Genomic DNA, 17,968 nt, shown 5'->3' on the forward strand with positions numbered 1-17,968 from the left:
GAAAAGAAAAGACGACTGGAGTTGATGGATATTCCATCTGTTTATGTTCAGGCCAGTGCTGGGAATTAACAAAGGCTGTTGGAGACGTAGGCTCTCTTTCTCCCTCCCTCCCTCCCTATCTTTCTCCAAATGTTCTGGATGATTTGGTTTTGTTCGCTGCTCGCAAGGAACAGAGCGTGTTGTGTTTGGTTGTGTTTTCTTTTTCTTTTTTATTTTTTGTGTGTGGGGGGGAACCATGTGTCTTTGCATGGGGGCTGTGCAGCTGGTACCCGTGCTGCCAGACCCTGATTTGCAGTAGGAGCTGCTGGGGCCCCGATGGCTCTCACCACTTTCACATGCAGAGTAGATGGACCCCTCCACTCACAAAAATGAGTGCAGTTTCATGGCTTTCACCAGTGCAAGGGAGTATGCTCCTTCTGTGCCAGGTTAGGGGTGATCAGCTGGTTAAGGATGCAATTCCTGCTGCCCTGTGGGGCTAGGAAAGCCTTCATCTGACTTAACTTCCAGCTTCAAGACAAAGGTTTCAACCCAACCTGGTCAGGGTTACCTGGGACAGCTGCAGCCAGTGCAGAACTGCAAACTAGAGCTGTTGTCTGCATCTTTGCTCAGTGTAATTGCCACATGGGCAAGAAGCTTTTTGTGATGGCTGACTCTCCCATGGAAAACAGAAGCTCTAGCTTTTGCTTTCCAAAGTCCACCGGCATTTGAACCTGTGAACCCAACCAGATTTGAGCCCAGAATTCACTTTTTCAAGGAGATGTAGAGAATTTATAATGGAAAATGGAGGTGAACTGTGGACATCTGCGCATCTGAAGTTGGCAGCCTAATAAGCTAATCTTGTATAGAGGTACATATGCATTTCATGGTCAAGTGCCAGGTGAGATTCTCCCTGTCCATGTCAGAGGGGTTGTAAAGAGATGATCTTTTAAGGTCCCTTCCAACCTAAGCCATCCTATGATGCTATGATCTGATTCTATGAGTTTTCTTAAAAGCCCCAAACCAATCTGAGTTGTGAGGCAAATTCTGGCAGAGCTGGGAGGAAAATCAATTAGGGGTGAGTGTCTAGGGAGGCAGGACAGCCAGAAACAGGTGAAACTTGATGCATGGGTCCACATCGCACCTTGATATCTTCAAGTCTTTATTGGGATTCACCTCCAGGGTGAACCCTGGGGATTTGTACATGAAGAAATTGTCCCCTTGCTTGTCCTAAGCCAGGACTGTGGTGTGCTTCTTACCATGGCTTTCCTGAGGTATGTGCACTTGGCACCTTTCACATGTGCTCCTCCAGCTTTCCCCTCTTTCCCACAGCTTCTCCTTCCACATTCCTCCAACCTTATTCAGAAGAGATCATAATGTGATGAGGGAATTATGTCGCTGTGTAACACCTCTGTCTTTGACATCCACCTTTCCATACTCCCCCTGGGCAGAGACTCTCTCTGCCTGCATCCCTGCTCAAGTGCATCATCCTCATTGTGAGTATTAATTCCAAGTTGTAAAGCCCATCGTGGACATTACCTCCGTCTGTGGTTTGGTTACAGCTAGCCAGTTCAGTGCCTGAATAAAAAAAAATGTATAAAAAACCACCCAAACCTTTATCTCCTAAGGTCCCCATGCTAACGCTTTGCTGAACACTGCAGTCCCCAGCTGAGCTGTAAATGACTTTTTCATTTTCCTAGGCGTGCTACCCAGTCTGTTTGGTATTCAAGGGCACCCCACCAACAGGCGCTATCATTCTGCTTGGGCCGAATTACTTGATTAAAACGCATATCAACTATTATGTGATTCGTTTTCTGCCTCTGCTCCACACCACAGCCCTCTAAACTATGTTAAACTGTAATACAGCTGCACAGGCACGAGCAAATGCTGGAGAATGGGGAGTTTACAGGTTGGAAAGGGGAGGGAGGGGGAAACCCAAGCTTTATTGTATGTGCTGTGTCGCTTATTGGTTTTGTGTGTGTCTGGGAATGTGCTTGGACAGGGGCAGAGGGGTGAGAGATGAATTTGAAACACCTCCGTCCCCTCTTTGCTGTCCCACCTGCTGTCAGATGGTCTCGGAGGTGAGTGGGGTTATTCTGCAAACAAACAAACATCTCTTTCTCATTGTGAACTCAAGACTTCATCATCTTCTGAGAGAGAAAACACGGTTCTCGTTCCCATGTCAGAAAGAAAAACCAAGGCAATACAATCCTGTTCCTGTGATGTCCCTCTCCTCTCTGGCTTTCTGTAGTCTTGTTTGCATTTTGATGGGTTTTGTTTGCTTTCTGCCAGGGGGAAAGAAGGATGCTAGGAAGACAGGGAGAGCTTCAGCTCTTGCTTCTGATGCTGTTGACTACAGATCTAGCACAGGAGCCATGCCCTGAATAAACGACTGCTTCCCACTGATCTGTGTTATATCACCTGGGATGCTTGCTTGCTTCTGAGAGGTGTGCAAACCCACATCCCTGCTCGGCTATGTGCTAGCCTGAGATCAGCAGCAGAGCCCTCTGCTACATCCTCATCTGACTTGGTTCTATCCAAAAGCTCTGCTACTGGGCTGAAGCACACCTCCTGTCAGTCCTGGCACGGTACACAGGCTAGCTGCACAAGCTGCTGGTTAAAAAGAGCACGGAAATAGCAGCATCACAGATCTGGAGTATGGCCAGTTACAGCCTCTACCTGCTAAGTCTATCATGGGTGCTTGAAAACAGAGCAGAGATTAATAGAATAACATTTTGGATATACTGAATATACGCAGATTTTTTCCCTGGTTTATTACTCCACGCCCTCAGTGGAATCAATAGAGATTTCCATCTGTGAGATGGGTACCTCCTCTCTGTCTTGTGATAATGTGGCTCTGATTTATTAAGGCAGTGTCGCGAAACAAAAGCATCATGTGGCAGGTGAAGCTACCCTTTCCAAGGCTGTTGAGAGCCTCTTTATTGTCCTCCACTATAAAATTGTCTGACCTGAAATTTAGGACTAGAAAAATGTGCATATATTTTGTTGTTGGGGAACCAGAAATGGCTGCTTTGGTGGATGGAGAGCTTTGTGAGCAAGGGGGGACCTGGCATAGTGCTATAATGAGGGGATCTTCAGACCTCTGTGATACTCCCAAAGTGAGAATTGCCTTCCTATCCTGTGCCATCCAACCCAGTTTCTACAGTGGCACCTTCAGCTTCCCAGCTGTCAGCTCCTGCCCTGCTTTTGAGGAGCATCACTGCTGCTCCAGCACCACTTGGGTGGATTTGCTGAAGATATTTGCAGAACAGACTGTAGTTACAGCTGAGCCATCCACACTACCGTTCCTTTCCCCTTCTTCATCTCTCCTCTCCAACATACATTTAATTTTTAGGATGGTGCAGCTGGAAGCAAGAGAGAGAGCGAGAAGAAATGAGAAAGAGAGAGGGTGACAAAGAGATGAGAAATACTGAAAGAGAGCGCATGTGGTTTCCCTTCCCCCCCCCCCCAACAAAATCCAATCCCCACCTTAATGAATGCGTTTTCATGTCTGGTCCTGCCTGCCAATCCTTCCAGACGGCACCAAGGTGCTTCACGACAAGGCAGCAGGTCCTTGTAGGGCATCAAGGGCTCAGTCTGAGCCTGGAGGGTCTTCTTGTGGCCGATTCCACCTAATCCTGTTGATTAATTTAACTCTAGGGCTAAGAGGCGCCCAGAAGCAGTGAATGGAGCTGGAGAGGAGAAGGGGGGAGGATAGAAAAGCCAAAGAGGGAGGACAAATCCAGCCTGTAATTATGGAGGCTTTTCCTTACTCCTCTCCTCCAGCCCCAGTCTACTTGTGTTCCTTTCAAACCCCTCCAGAGAGCTCTGCTAATACTCTACTCCAAGCTGAACAGGCAGCATTTTTCAGGAATGTGGAGTTTGTGGGCTGTAGTTTACACATTTCTTCCTGCTAGAATGGAGCTAGGACAAACCCAGGCACATTTATTTCACCTGTCCTCCATCATCCTGTGGGTATACCTCCGCAGGGGCTCTGGCCACACTCCTTTCAACAGAGAGAAAGAACCATTCTGGATCAGTGCGCCCTGCAACCTGCACATTTTTCTCTTAGTTTTCCCCTCTGTTTGTTTCTCCCTTCTGTTCTTTCTCAGCCAGTAGAGAGCTGTGAGCAGACATCACCATTAGTGACCAGTAGGAAGCTGCTGCCAGGTACTTCTCTATCATTTTATTGACAGGGTGCCAGCACATGCTCCAGCAATACCCCACTATGCTGGGGGCTGCAAACTGGGTTTCTCTATCTGTTCTCACTGGTTGGAGTGCCATGCATCTGTGTTTCCCATGGGGATGTGGGGCAAGAAATGAAGTGCTCAGATATTGGATGGATCCCCTGGATTTGCCTGGCAAATAGAGGTTTCCTTGAGTTACTCCTGCAGATCTGGGAAGCTTCTCACTGTGCAGAAACTTCATGGTTTCTCCATCACATTTCAGCGATTTAGGAGTGGAAAAGACCTGTCTGGTCCTCAAGTTGTGTGTTAGGCAGGTAAGGGACAGTCCCTGATATCAGGGGATGCTCTAAGTAACAGGCTCGTATTGCAGCCTATCTCAGCCAAACGACTTTCTCTATTATTTAGTGAATCTGTGTCTGACAGCAGCAGCTGCAATCGTACTGAGACCAGCTGGTTCCAGGCGTGCCCTGGGATTTTTCTTGCTCTCTTGGTTTCATCTTTGTAGTCGGGCTGTGGAGCCTTGCACTTGGCACGAGGAGCTGCGGCTTCTTTTCCCAGCTTTGCTCCTGACTCACGGGGTGACCGTAGGTGGGTGACTTCCTCCATCCCTGCCACGGCTGTGAAATGGAGATAATGCCAGCTGGGGGCTGCTTGGAGTCTCGTGGATAGAGAGTATTACATCGATTTATGTGGCAAGTTTTGGCTCTCTCTCTTTCTAGCCCTGTAGCCAGGGTGATGGCCAGCACGGTCACCAGTGCTGCTGTGAATAGGACTGATTGTTACTGGTGACAACTGGTTTTCCTTTCTCAAATCCTTAGGGTAAATCAGGGATCAGGACTTCCCTCACCTGGGGAGATGCTGGATCCCAGCCTTGCTGTGTGCTATGTAAGCAGCCGTGTCAAGAAAGTAGTAGATACACCAAGACAAATACTGTGCTGCGATATTTTCCTTCTCTCTGAAGGAAACCCTGTCATGTTCTCAGCCAAAACACTCTTCTGTCCTCTTTTTTTAAATATCAATTTTCAAGAAAAAATACTAATTAAACCAATAAAAGCCAGTGACTTAAATGATCAGTGTGAAGAACTCTGCCATGTGCCGCAGGTTTCCAGATGTGCTTTTGCACATCACAGTTCTCCAAGGTCCAGATGTGCTTCTACCTGCCCCAGATCATCTGGGGTGCAGATGTGTGGGGCTGCTACTCTCAAGTACAGATGGTCCTTTCACAACACTCGAGATTCCAGGCCTATCCTGAAAACGGATGCTACCAGAAAGCTGGTTTAGTTACACAACTGGAGTTAGCTCAGCTCTAACGCTGTGTCCTCACCTCCGAGCCCTGAGACATAAAAGCATTTTTGTGCTGCAGCAAGCAGGACGAGATGGCATTTTGTGATCTTCTCAGTATAAACAAGTGAGCTCCGTTGGGATGTTTGCCTCCTACTCCTCCAAGCGGAGCAGCTGTTGGGAGGGCACAGCTGCCATTCCCAGCTCTGAAAAGAAGAAAGGCAGATTTTGGGTGACGATAGTGCAGGAACTGAACAAAAAGAGACTGCAAACCTTAGGGAAATTCTTTGTCAAGGCAAGCATATGTAGATCCTGTTTCTAATCCTAAATTAGCAAAGATTTACCTAAAGGAGGAGATATTTCTCCATGAGCATGGTGGTTTGGGACAGTCTAGCTTTCAGCCCCAAGTCTGTGCAGGGATTCTGAAAGGTAGCAATGTTGCATGGCAAGAACAAAAGCATGATTAATTAAATTTTTTTCATCAGAGGGAAGAGAAAAGTGACAGAGGCCAAATCTCTCACTTAGCCAAAGAGCTCTGTGCTTCATATTCTTTCTCTAGTGACACATTTTTCACTGTTCCAATGGCAAAGTTTTGTCCCAGCTGAGTTTTTCCATGCATCCAAGTCGATAACTTGGATCCTCAGGTGCACAGCTTTGAAACCCAAGCTTTGCTCCATGAAAAGCTTCTAGCAAATGCCAGAGACATTGGTAATGCTGTTGGCAGTGCATTCCATGTGAAATCCAATGGATCTGGCTGAAAATCTGGTGAAAATCTGTGCCTTCTACTTTATTTCCAAGTGAAAGAGAAAGGAAAAAAGAACAGAACGAGACTTGCTTATTCCAGCTCTACTATGGAGGAGAGAAAAAAAGCAAAGAGATTGAGGAGGGGAAAGATGGGGCCTGGGGTGCAAGAAAGGAAAGACAGAGATCCAGGACAATGGAAGGTAGAGCTTGGTGAAGGGCTTTGATGCTGTATTCATGTTCTAGGAGTTTGTGTGCAAAATGACCACTGAAATCCACAAAGTAAGAGAACATGAACCTATGAACCTATGATAAGATGACCTCTGTGAACTTGGCAGCCCAACTCAGAGATGAAGCAGAGATGGAAATGCTTTTCCATCTCTAGATGTGCAACACTTAAATGCAATCCCTTCAAACCAAAAATGGAAATTCCTTGAGGTAGCTTAAGTCAACAACTGGGAGGTCTCACACTGTAAGCGCTGTAGGCTGTGAAGCATTCCTTTGTACAAATGGTTCTCATGTTGACAGATTGGCTTTTTATGGTGGGGGGGAAAGATAATGGAAGGAAACAGTGGTAGAGGTAAAAAACTGATGGGTATGTCAAGTTTTAGATCAGTCAGCCATTGCTCGTTGGTCTTTATTTACATGTGTCCCCAAAGAGACTATGAAAAGCATAATTTAAAGGGGGAAAAAACCCCACAGAATTAGGATCTAGAGGGGAAGACATAAGAGAAGTGGCTGAATTCCCTTGGGTTTGCTCAGCCTAGAAAAGAAGAGGCTGAGAGGCATCATCATGGCCTACGTTTGTTTTGATGGACGCCATCACTGTAGAACTGGGGTTGATTTCCCAGTGTACTCTATAGCCTTCCTCCTTATCTCTTGTTCAGCATCATTCTCCATCTCTTACCCACCCAGGAAACAGGCTGGATGAAGGCTCTGATGTCGAATCTGAACCAGACCTGCCTTTGAAGAGGAAGCAGCGCCGCAGCCGGACCACTTTCACTGCTGAGCAGTTGGAGGAGCTGGAGAAGGCCTTTGAGAGGACCCACTACCCAGACATCTACACCCGAGAGGAGCTGGCACAGAGAACCAAGCTCACTGAAGCCCGTGTTCAGGTAGGATCCAGAATCCTGGTGTGTGGAGGATGAGTATGGTGGCACTGTGTAAGGGGCGAAGTTAACAAAATGAATAATACCAAATGGCATTGTTAGCCAGCGTATTTTATAGATGGCGTAATTAAAAAGATTATCAGGATGGAAAAGAGACAATTAACAGAAAGAGAAATGCTCACCCATCTCTAAGGATTGAGGCTCTCAGGGAAAAACTCCACAAAGGAGGGATCTCCAACAAGAGATCCTTCCCCAGTGGTGGTCAGCCTTTAAATGGGGTCTAGAGAGGTGGAGTCAGATTCCACCCCTTATGGTCACACAGATGAACTGCCTTCACCTCATGCCATGATTCAACAGTTCCCATGCACACTGCTTCTCATTTCTCTCAGGGAGAGAGAAGCTAGCGCTGGGGATGGAAGGTAGAAATGTGGATGGACCTCTTCTCCGGAGCATCATGCATGAGAATGTGAGGCTAAAACCCAGTTGTGCAGATTCCTGCATTCCCGTGGGTTCACAGCTATGTGGCTTTGGGGTTTGGCTTCTTGCAGAGGTACCAGCTGCAGGATTTCCATCCAGGTTGGGATGAGGAGCCAAACCTTCCCCCTCTTGGCAAGGCTCTCAGCTCTCTGCTGCGTGAGGAAATTCTTCCCTCTGCCCAGGAGGAAGCAGTATGTGTGTGTTTGTACTCGGTGCTGGAGGAGAAATCTCACCATTTACCAACCTTGCCCAGGGGAGCAGATCATATTTTGCGAAGTTTGCAAGATGCGTGTGTGAATTTTCATCAAACTTTCTTTCCCCCCCCCCCGACCCCGATCTCCAGAGAGCACAAAAAGGGCGGGGGGAGGGAAGAAGAGGGGAGGAGCAGGAAGGGAGGGTTTGGGGCCGGGGGACTCTGACATCTACACGATTAATAGCCCTTGTGGGAACTCCACACAGAGACCCTTATGTCTTCCAGATAAAGGCTGGGTCAGCAGTGTGTGCAAACACGCAGAGGGATAAGGAGTGTGAACAGATCGGGGGGTATAATAGGGTCCCTTGGGGAAAGGGAAGGGAAGGGGGAGGGTCTGGGGATTTTGCTGGGTTAGAGAAGTGAAATGGAGACCCCAGCAGTCCGAGCTCTGCGCGGCCGTGCGATTAGGTTTCAGGCTGAGCACCAGGGGCTGTGTGTGCAACCAGAGCTGAATTGCGGGCACTGGGAGAGCAGAGAGAGAGCACTGCGGGCGTGTGGCAAGGATACGGCCCGTTAACCAGCCCCTCCAACACAGAACAGGCTTTTATTTTTGCTCTGTGGACAGTGAGCTTCGTGTGATTGCCACAAGCTTGCCCCAGGCTGTCTGGACAGGGATGTTTGCCCCCACCCCGTGCACACCTTCACAGCTTAAGGACTTTTCCCATCAGCGCTGCAGCCTTCTCACCTTCCAGCATCCTCTTGAGGGGTCCTGGCTTTCCCAAATCCAGCATCCAGGGGTCTGCTTTGACAGAGCCAGCAAAGAGGAAATCTAATGAACCAACTCCAGCCAAAAAAACCCTTATCTAAGTTTTCAACAGGAGTAGTGATAATTTGCTAGACATACAGGGCTACAAATAGATGGAGCCTAAGAAAAGTGGCTCACTTAGGGGCTAAGCTACCAAAGGCTGTAGGATGTGATTTCCCCCATTTATGTTCTTCATATTCTGCTCCTAAGTACTTTTCCTTGTGTAGATTGATGTAGGATATTAACAGGGAAATATATATATATATATATGTATAAACAGACTTTTTTTCTAAGGGCATTATAAGGGAGAATGGAGTGTAGGGAATGTCTTAATGAGGCACATCTGCATTGCATGAGCTGTGATGGAGAGGAAGGGAAAGGCCCAAAAGTACCAGGGACTGCAAAAACCAGCAGCAGGTTCTCCCTTTTCCAAGAGGTTCTGACCTCACCGTGACAAGGCTGGGAGAAGGGAGGGAGGCGAAAGCAGAGAAAGGGAAAGCTAAATAAATAAATAAGGGGAACCTTTCCCTTGTTTCAAGCTGTGATCTCCGAATCCCCCTGCTTGCTCCCAGGCAGCTTGCGTGGAGGTTCCTGCCAGGGCTCTAGTAGCAGCTGTTCTCTGAGGCACATTCCTGATGGCTTTCTCATTCCGACATCCTGGCAGGCTCAGCTTCTTCCCACCACTTTTAAGCCTGCCGCCCCTTGTAAAATTTTCTGGATATCAGAGCAGATCTTTTACTGGCTCTCGGGACCTACAAACATTAGTCAATCAAGTTCTTGTGGGGGGAAGAAAAGCCACACACACGCACACACACATGCAAACGTCCAGCAGGGAAATCTTCTACCACCTTGTAGTCTTAGCCCTGTTTGGGAAGAGTTTTTAAGGTTAAGAAATTGCACTTTGGATTTGAGAGAACTGTAATAGCAGTAGGACTAGCTGAGAATAGGGGTTCTGGGTGTTAAGAGCCGTGCACCCTCAGGCAGACTTTGTCCCCAAGAACGTTTTGTGAGGTTGTGTAACACGGGAGGACAATATATGGAAAGTACATTAGGACTAGATCATCTTAGAGGTCTTTTCCAACCCAACACAGTTCTAAAGTAGAGCTGCCATCAGGCTTTCTAACTGTATATGAACACTTCTGCATGGGATCCCGTGAGCTAATCGTAGCATCAGCACTGGACAAAAATAAGCAGGGTTGTCCATGTTTCTCCCCACTTCTTTCCTTTCCTTTACCATATGAAAGATGAGCTTGCCTAGCTCTCATTCACTCTCTCTGATACCTGAGTGCTCCTGTAGTGTAATCTCCTCCACGTGAAAAGCTGATAGCTCTGTTAAACTTTATTGGCAGACCTTCGAGTCCGGCTGGTCATGCAGCTGTCCAGCTAAGTGGAAGTTTGACACGTTGACAGCTAATAAAATTCCCAAGCCGAACAACAAGAGGAGGTGGAGGGGGAGCGCTCCCAAGCTCCAGTTTCTCATCTGCTAGGAAGATCACGGCAGGGTTAGCAATGTTTTAGCGGGGTCAATACAGCGTCTGTGTGGTTGGGATGTGGGATTCCAGTGCTTCAAGCTACAACACGCCATAGGGCATGAGCCATTCAAAGGTTAATCCCAAATTCAGTGTAGACAGGGGAAACACAGCCATGGATTTCCGCAAGAGTGGGATTTTAGTCCCAGATTTGTGCCAAACGAGGCCACCAGTGGAAATTCCCACTTGTTTTTGTGCAAGGCGATGTCTTGACTCATGTGCCCACACTAATTGCCCATCTGCAAGCTCCTGTTTCCACCCTACCAGCAAACAAGCTGCTGAATGCCAAGCGTTCATGGATTTCTAAAGCTAAGCCCATCAGCTAAGGAGTTCACTTAGTGAATTTAATGGCAGCTTTGGTTTTGATCTGCAGAGTATTTTGGGGTTTTACACCAGTTTTTGCAATTATATAACTGGTGACGACAATGTTTTATATGGGGAAAAAGAAAGAAAAGACAACCAAACCAACCAACCTGAATGGGATTCTCTGATAGTTCGAAACTTTTCTCCACAGTATTTCTAGAGAAGGGACAATTTTCAGAACAGCCCTTTTCTTGTGGCCTCAGCTTTGTCAGTACAGCATTTTTATTTTTATTTTTATTTTCAGAGGGAGAATAGTTTAGTCAGAAATCCTTATCCAGGTGTGGAAATGACTTCTCAAGGCAATGCAGGTGACAGTGCCCAAAGAGACACCCAGTACATCAGTCATGGGTCGACAGAGTTGAACCTAATCCCTCTCTCGGATGATCCCATTTGTTGGGTCTGTTTGCCCGAAGGTGTTGTGCTTTTAAGGCAAATTCCAGACAAACAGCAGTGCTTATTTCACTTTGGGATCAGAACAGCATCAACAAAAAAGGTGAATGCCCCCCAGTCAGCCCCACACACGGTCCAAGGCCATTTAGAAATTTGTATGTTGGAAATGGAGATCTTGGTGCACAGGTTCCCACGCAAACAGCCCCTTTCCCTTCACCCTGGTGCTATGATGAGTCAGACACGATGGGTTCCAAAGGGTGATCTCAAAATCCTTTCTCAGAAACCCACCAAAATCATCCCCCCTCACCCCCCCCCCAAAAAAAAAAGTTTTGCTTCTCAGCATCGCCTTCAAGTGATTCAGATAGTCATACCACAGCAGCTGGGGACAAGCAGGCGTGCCACAAGCAAGTCTGTTAATCCCAGTTCATGGAATGATAGAGTCATGGAATCATAGTTTGAGTTGGAAGAGACCCTAAAGGCCATCTGGTCCAACCCCCCTGCAATGCACAGGAATACCCACAGACTCCATCAGTGCTCAGAGCCCCATCCAGCCTGACTTTGGTGTTCTCCAAGGATGGGGCACCACCACCTCTCTTGGGTAACCTGTGCCAGCACCCAGAATTAAATCAGAAGGGTTGAGTTTGTTGTGATGTTGATGTCTGTTGTTAATCCCCAGGAAATTCCGTGCACTGAGAAACAGTTATTTCAATAACAAAATTAAACGAGAGAGCAAGAGTCGCAACCCAGTGCTTTATTGATCATTTTTATGATGGATCCCATTGTGATTTCTGCCTGGGAGAAAATAGATGTTTCATTTAATAAAAAGGCTCAGAGCAACTCTGCCTCTGAAATCTTGGTGCATTTCTAGGCTACTCACATAATCTGTATTTTATGACACCATTTCAAACGGTAGTAAACAAACAGCCATACTCTAGATCATACTGCGACGGCTCCGACATGCCAAATGGAGCACCAGAAAAAAATATCCATTCCATTTTGCTCAAGACTTTGTACGAAGTAGTTCTGTTCTCAGGGTCGAAGGAGCTGAGAAACACCGTTCCCTTGTTTTTGTAGTAGCTTTCTGTGGTCTAGTTTCCAGGTGACCCAGAGAGCTGTGGGATTCCCATCCCTGGAGGTGCCCAAGGTCAGGTTGGATGGAGCAGTCTGGGCTGGTAGGGGGCACCCAGCTCGTGGCACAGGGTTGGAATTGGTTGGGCTTTAAGGTCCCTTCCAACACAACCATTCTGTGGCTCTGTGATTTCCCAACAACTTCTCAAATCTCTCTGCTCTGTGCTAGTGGGGTGCTCTCCTGCCAGCTGTGGTCAGAGGACCACGCTTTGCTTTCTGAAGGCAGAGGTGATGGATGGAGGGATGGGGTGGTGACAGGCAGCTCTCCCAGCTCTGAACATGAGCTGGAGTGATGCAAAGTGGTGGGAGCCTGATGCTGTTTGCCTGGTGTTTTGCTTCCCAAACCCTTTGAGATGTGTCCAAACTGGCTCTTTTGAAGCAATCCTCCTCCCTTCAGGGTCAGCTGAGAATGTTTTCTTTCTTCCTGAGGGTCCCACTCATTTACACTTCTTGAAGAGAGCTGCGAGGAGGTTATGACACAACAGCTGCCCCGTGGTTTTGGCACTGGTGCAGTGCCGCGGAGCTGGGAGCTTGGGCTCTCCTTGGCAGAGCTGAGCTTGGCACGCTCATTTTCCACGGCACAGGGCCAGCCGTGCCCTCGCACACCGGAGCATCCAGCTGGGCAGCGAGCAGCCCCTGGCACTGTGCAGCCAGGCCGTGAGAACCACGGAGGTGTCCAGGCATGGTGAGGGTACAGCAGTGCAGTGCCAAGCTCCCAGCAAAGTCAGGGCGAGGGCAGTGTGCTGATCCGGCTTAAATAAGGTAAAGCCAGCAAGGCTGGATGCAGCTGAGGAGCAGCGTGGGGTCTGGATGCTCATTGTCTAAAGCTGCAGAGGGATGCTGGTAATAAGGCAGAGATTGGTGACGATCTTGTAGCATCTCTTTCCTCTCGCTCACTTCCCAGCATTGCTGCTCTTCTTTCACATCTCCCCATCCAGAATTAAAAAACAGAATTGCGCTTAGAAAAAAAAACAGTAACTAAAAGCACTCTTCCCCCAGCTAATATCCTCCAAAAAAAAAAAACACTCAGAAAGTACAAAAACAAATGGGGAAGTAGATTTGCAGGGATCCAAACTGCAGTGGCAAGTCTTTTTCCACCTAAATTTTGCAAAAGCACTTGAAATTGCAAGCACGTCCTCTGCCTGTATCTAAGGGTTTGCTTAGGAAACCATCAGCACTTTTGGTATTCGTAGTAGAATTACAGTTACCAGCACCCTTGGAAATAGAAATGTCCCAGTGACGGGGGACAAAGTCCCAGCTGTGTAAGCCTAAGGGCATCTTGCTGGAGAAAGTCAGCACTATTCTATTAAGTATGAAATTTACTGGAGATGAAGATGATAAACCTAATCCCATAGCCCTTCTAGCAAAACACGGCTGGAAATCAACAGGAATGAATGCAAACTTCAGGACGAGCTGCATCATTTTACAGGAGGGCGTGGGGCAGGGAGCATGTACAAAGGAAAAAAAAAAGCCCCACCAAACTCATGAATGTTGGTGTTGACATTAAGAAAAGTCAGTTCCAGGCTTTGCTGGTTCGCCGTGTGCTGTGTTTGTTGGTCTGCTCCAGTCTCAAGCTGAACAAGGGATCACCTCAGCAGTGTGGCAACGATTTACTTTTTCTTACAAAGGAAAGAGGGCCCAGAGGCCAAAGCAATGAACTGGGTCCCAGCTCCTCAGATGAGACCACCCTGTGTGACACCACGCACGCAGCTGGTCGAAGTGGGAGTGGGTGCAGCCGTGCTGATTTACAGCAGCACAGTGTCTGTCCCATTGTGTGAAAAACAAACGGGCTTCCGAGAGGATTCACAAGATGAACCATTCTCACCAAATTTCCAGCCCAACCAAGGTGGACCAAAGTGTATCTGGCTTGGCAACATGTGGAAGAGCACTGTCGCCAGGGAGGTTTGGGTTTGGAGATGTGAAGCCACAAGTTGTAATCAGACACTGCCAACGGTGGTTTGTTTAATCAAAAGTGGTTTTAAAATAATAATAATAATGAATCCACGTACCAGAAATGGCTCCAACTCTTCATAAGAATGTTACAAATATCCAACACCTTCAGAAGCAGGGATGTGCCAGGAGAAATATAGGCTAAATTCGTTGGATAATCTCATTTGTGAGGAACCATTTGTTCTGCTCCACTAACCTTGTTTAAGATCTATCTTAACCGTATCACCCACCAGTGACAGAGGCTCAGCATTTTGGGCACTGAACCAAAGTGTCACTATGTACAGCTGTGTCCCCACATGCACGGATAAAACCCACGTGATAAATCTGTGCCGTGTTGCTTATATCCCCTCAGCTCCATAAGGAATTATCACAGCTGCCTCAACGATGCTCGTGTGTCCCTAATGCTCAGGGCTGGTGCAGACCAGGCAAAGCACTGCGGGGATCTGCCTTGGTTTGGAGGAAAACTCAATCTGCAAAGCCTCCATGCAACCTGCGCAGGGCCCTCGTCTGATTTTGGTGGAATTTGTTAAGAGTGCAAGGGTTGTGAGATTCTTTGCCACCTGGTTTCTGCAACACATGCTGCATCTCTTCCATTCCTGCTGGAGAGCCAAGGGCATGCCTTGGCTTTTCCATCCCTGTTTCCATTTATGAGCTCATTTATCCCATCCATCTTTCTCCAACATCAAGACCTGATTAGGCCGAGCAGGAAAACAACAGGATTTCTTTCCCACAGGAGGCTCTTTTTGACCTTCCTTTCCTCTCCTTGTCTGACAAATTGTGGGAGCTGACCCATATCTCAGCGGCTGCGGGGATAATTCAGTCCAGCCCCATCCTGGCAGGCAGCTGTCTCTGCAACCCTTCTCTGCTGTTCTCTGCTTGAGAACAAGTGCCTGGGACACTTGGAAAGGGCTGGGTACAAGCATTTGGGTTAAATAAGAAGCAGTGCTAACCTTTGCCCCAAACCCAAGCTGGTGGGAAGGATGGGCTCTTCCAAAATCAGCTGACAGTGAGGGGTTGGAGAGGTTTCATAGCCTTGCTGTGCCTCCCTCTGCCATCTGTGTAGGGGATGCTGGAGGAGATGCTCTGTAAAAAATAGGTGGTGGTCACGGACCTCAGAGCAGCATCCTTGCTTGCTGTACAATGGTGCAACGAGCAGTTCTGCTCTTGTCATAGAGTTCTCATCAGATGTAAGGAAGAAGTTTTTTACTCTAAGGGCGGTGAGGCACTGGCACAAGTTGCCCAGAGAGGTGGAGCAGACACCCAAGGTCAGGGAACAGGGCTCTGAGCTCCTGATGGGGCTGTGGGTGTCCCTGCTCATTGCCATTGGACCAGGCAGCCTTTAAGGATCCCTTCCAACTCAAATGATGCTTTGGTTCTGCGATAATGCATTTTCTATAAGGCACCTCTTGTCCATACAATGCATTCTTTGGAAGACAGCTCACAGGGACAAAAGCCCCACATGCAGTACTGAACAGCACAGCATCTCTGCTATGCTCAGAGTGGCAATCCCGAATAACTCATCTTTTTACAAACACTCAGATTTCTGCAGGCCCAGTTTTCCTGTTGGTGGGTCCTTTGCACATCCCTTCTTGCAAGCACTGCCTACCGTTGTCCCAGCACAAAACTTTGGCCATGCAATTTTGCTCCAGCAGTGCCAGAACTTCTTCCTCTTCCTCAGCTCCTTCCCAGCAGTCTGCTTTTAGCAGCCGTAGCCTTCACCCCGGGCTTACCATGGTGTAACAGGATCCTCTGGCAGGGGGAATCTTTAGTGGCTGATAAAACCTTAACTGTTGTGCAATGAAAGCAGGTTCCCTTTGAAGTGCGCCTCGCGTTACAGTTAGATGCTCTAGCCTCTGTATTTTAACTACCAATAAAATGATTTATAAGCATAAAGGCCTGAGCCACCTTTAAGGCGGGGGAAGGGAAAGAATTGCTAACGTCATTAGCTGGAATGTATCTGCCTTTTTTTTTCTGGGGGTTATAAATAAGGGGCAGAATCAACCTGTTTGGGCCATGAAATGTCCCTTCCTCTGCACGGGAAGATAAATCCTATCAATTTCTTTGTGGAAGGTTTCACTGTATTTGTGGCTGGAGAGTCCAGGCTCTACTGGGAAGCACTACGGCGTGTAGTTGTGAATCTCATTTGCTTGCATGTGTATTTACTATCATTATTTATGATTTGTTTTTCTGTGATGCTCTGGCTGAGACGGGGTTCTCACCTTGCTGGGTGTGCTGTATTCTGGGAGTTAATTACAGCCTCTATCTCAGGTGATTGATTGCTGAAATGGAATAAAATGTGAGAAAACGGGCTGATGGTTGGACTGGATGAATTTAGTAGTCTTTCCAATCTAAATGATTCTATGAAAATATAGGGTTTACCCTCACTGTGGAAACGATGACCTGATGCATGGGTTGTGTAAGGACCGACATTATGTGAAGTATTTCTTCTGACTTCAAATTGGAAAGGTAAAGCTTTTCCAAGGTCACAGGAGGAGCCTGTAGCATAATTAGGAGACAATTTTTTCTCTAGTTATAGTCCAAAGCCGTGAAAGTAGCCTTCCTTCCCAAGCCCATATGAATTGTAAGCTGAAGGGCACCCCCAAGAATAGCCCTGAAAAGGCCTTTGTGACTTGGGTGTAGAAGCAGCTGGTCAATCATATTATCTCCCTTTACAATAAAATAAATATGAAGTAAATCAGCTATACACCCTTTGCTTTGGAGAAGCAAAGTAAGAGAAGCCATGCACATTTTTGCACTCTCACTTCGTGTGAAGAGGAGTGTTGGTGCACAGACAGCACTAACCTCATGCGATGTAATGAAACATGGCCCAAACCTCCCCAAAGGTTTTATATTCCTGGACTACTCTAAAGGTGGTGAGGTACTGGCACAGGTTGCCAAGAGAGATGGTGGATGTTCATCCCTGCAGACACCCAAGGTCAGGCTGGATAGGGCTCTGAGCTCTGATGGGGCTGTGGGTGTCCCTGCTCACTGCAATAGGGTTGGACCAGGCAGCCTTTAGGGTCCCTTCCAACTCAAAGCATTCTGTGATACTATGACTTAACGTTTCTCTTTCACTCCTGATTCCTGGATTCATAGCTGCTTGGCAATGTATTCTCCCTGGTTGTTTGAATTGTATGTGATGTCCTAAGCACTGAGATATTTTTGGAGTGGGAGTTCTTCCTTGTGAGGAACACACATCTCCTTGTGCTCCTGTCCAGGATGTGTCAGTGGCGTTAAATGTGAAAGAGGAGAGGAGCAGCCAAGCTGAGTGTCCTTAACGAGCATGAATTAACACATACCTGTTTTGAGAGAAAAGGGCAGGACCATCCACTTCGTATGACCATGAAAACAAAAGGTTATTTGTGCAGCTCACTGCTCCTAGAAACTGTGTCGTGGGTTGGACTGTATGAAAAGAACTCGAAAGTGCTACGGGCCTTGATGGTCATTCATTTCTCTCTCCTTAACTCTGTCCCAGATTTTGCTAGCGACTTTGGGTGCCAAAAATGAACACAGAGATTCTGACCTGCATGGACTCTGTGGATCAATGCAGATCGGATGTGAGCTGACCTATTTCTGTCACGCTTTTGGAAGGTGTTGGGAGGTTATGCTGCTCCAGGCAGTGCAGCAGGGACAGGTCTGTAAAGAAGCACATCGGGTGCCAAGGACCTGACATCAGCACTGCATACATTTCAGAGAGCTCCTCCAAAGAGAGAAGGGAGCGTTGGACTCAGATTCCATTGTATTTAGGGAAGAGAGTTTTGTTTTGGTTCACAAGACGTGGGGACAGTTTGGATGGCAGTGCCTCAGCCCCTTGTAACCCCAGCTTCTGACCTGACACT

The 17,968-nt window shown here is 47.5% G+C and overlaps 1 protein-coding gene across 1 annotated transcript in view; it reads left to right on the plus strand.

Moving 5' to 3' along the window:
* The window catches only part of PAX7 (paired box 7), an 87,258-nt gene that overhangs the window by 36,384 nt on the left and 32,906 nt on the right, over positions 1–17,968 (plus strand). Inside the window, exon 6 of the mRNA XM_065738115.1 lies at positions 7,101–7,300. Coding sequence (XP_065594187.1) covers positions 7,101–7,300 — 200 coding nt within the window. The remainder of the gene's footprint in view (positions 1–7,100; positions 7,301–17,968) is intronic.

This window comes from Cyrtonyx montezumae, unplaced genomic scaffold (assembly GCF_038088225.1).
Source record: "Cyrtonyx montezumae isolate F1298 unplaced genomic scaffold, pur_monq_1.0 scaffold_21, whole genome shotgun sequence".
NCBI lineage: Eukaryota > Metazoa > Chordata > Aves > Galliformes > Odontophoridae > Cyrtonyx > Cyrtonyx montezumae.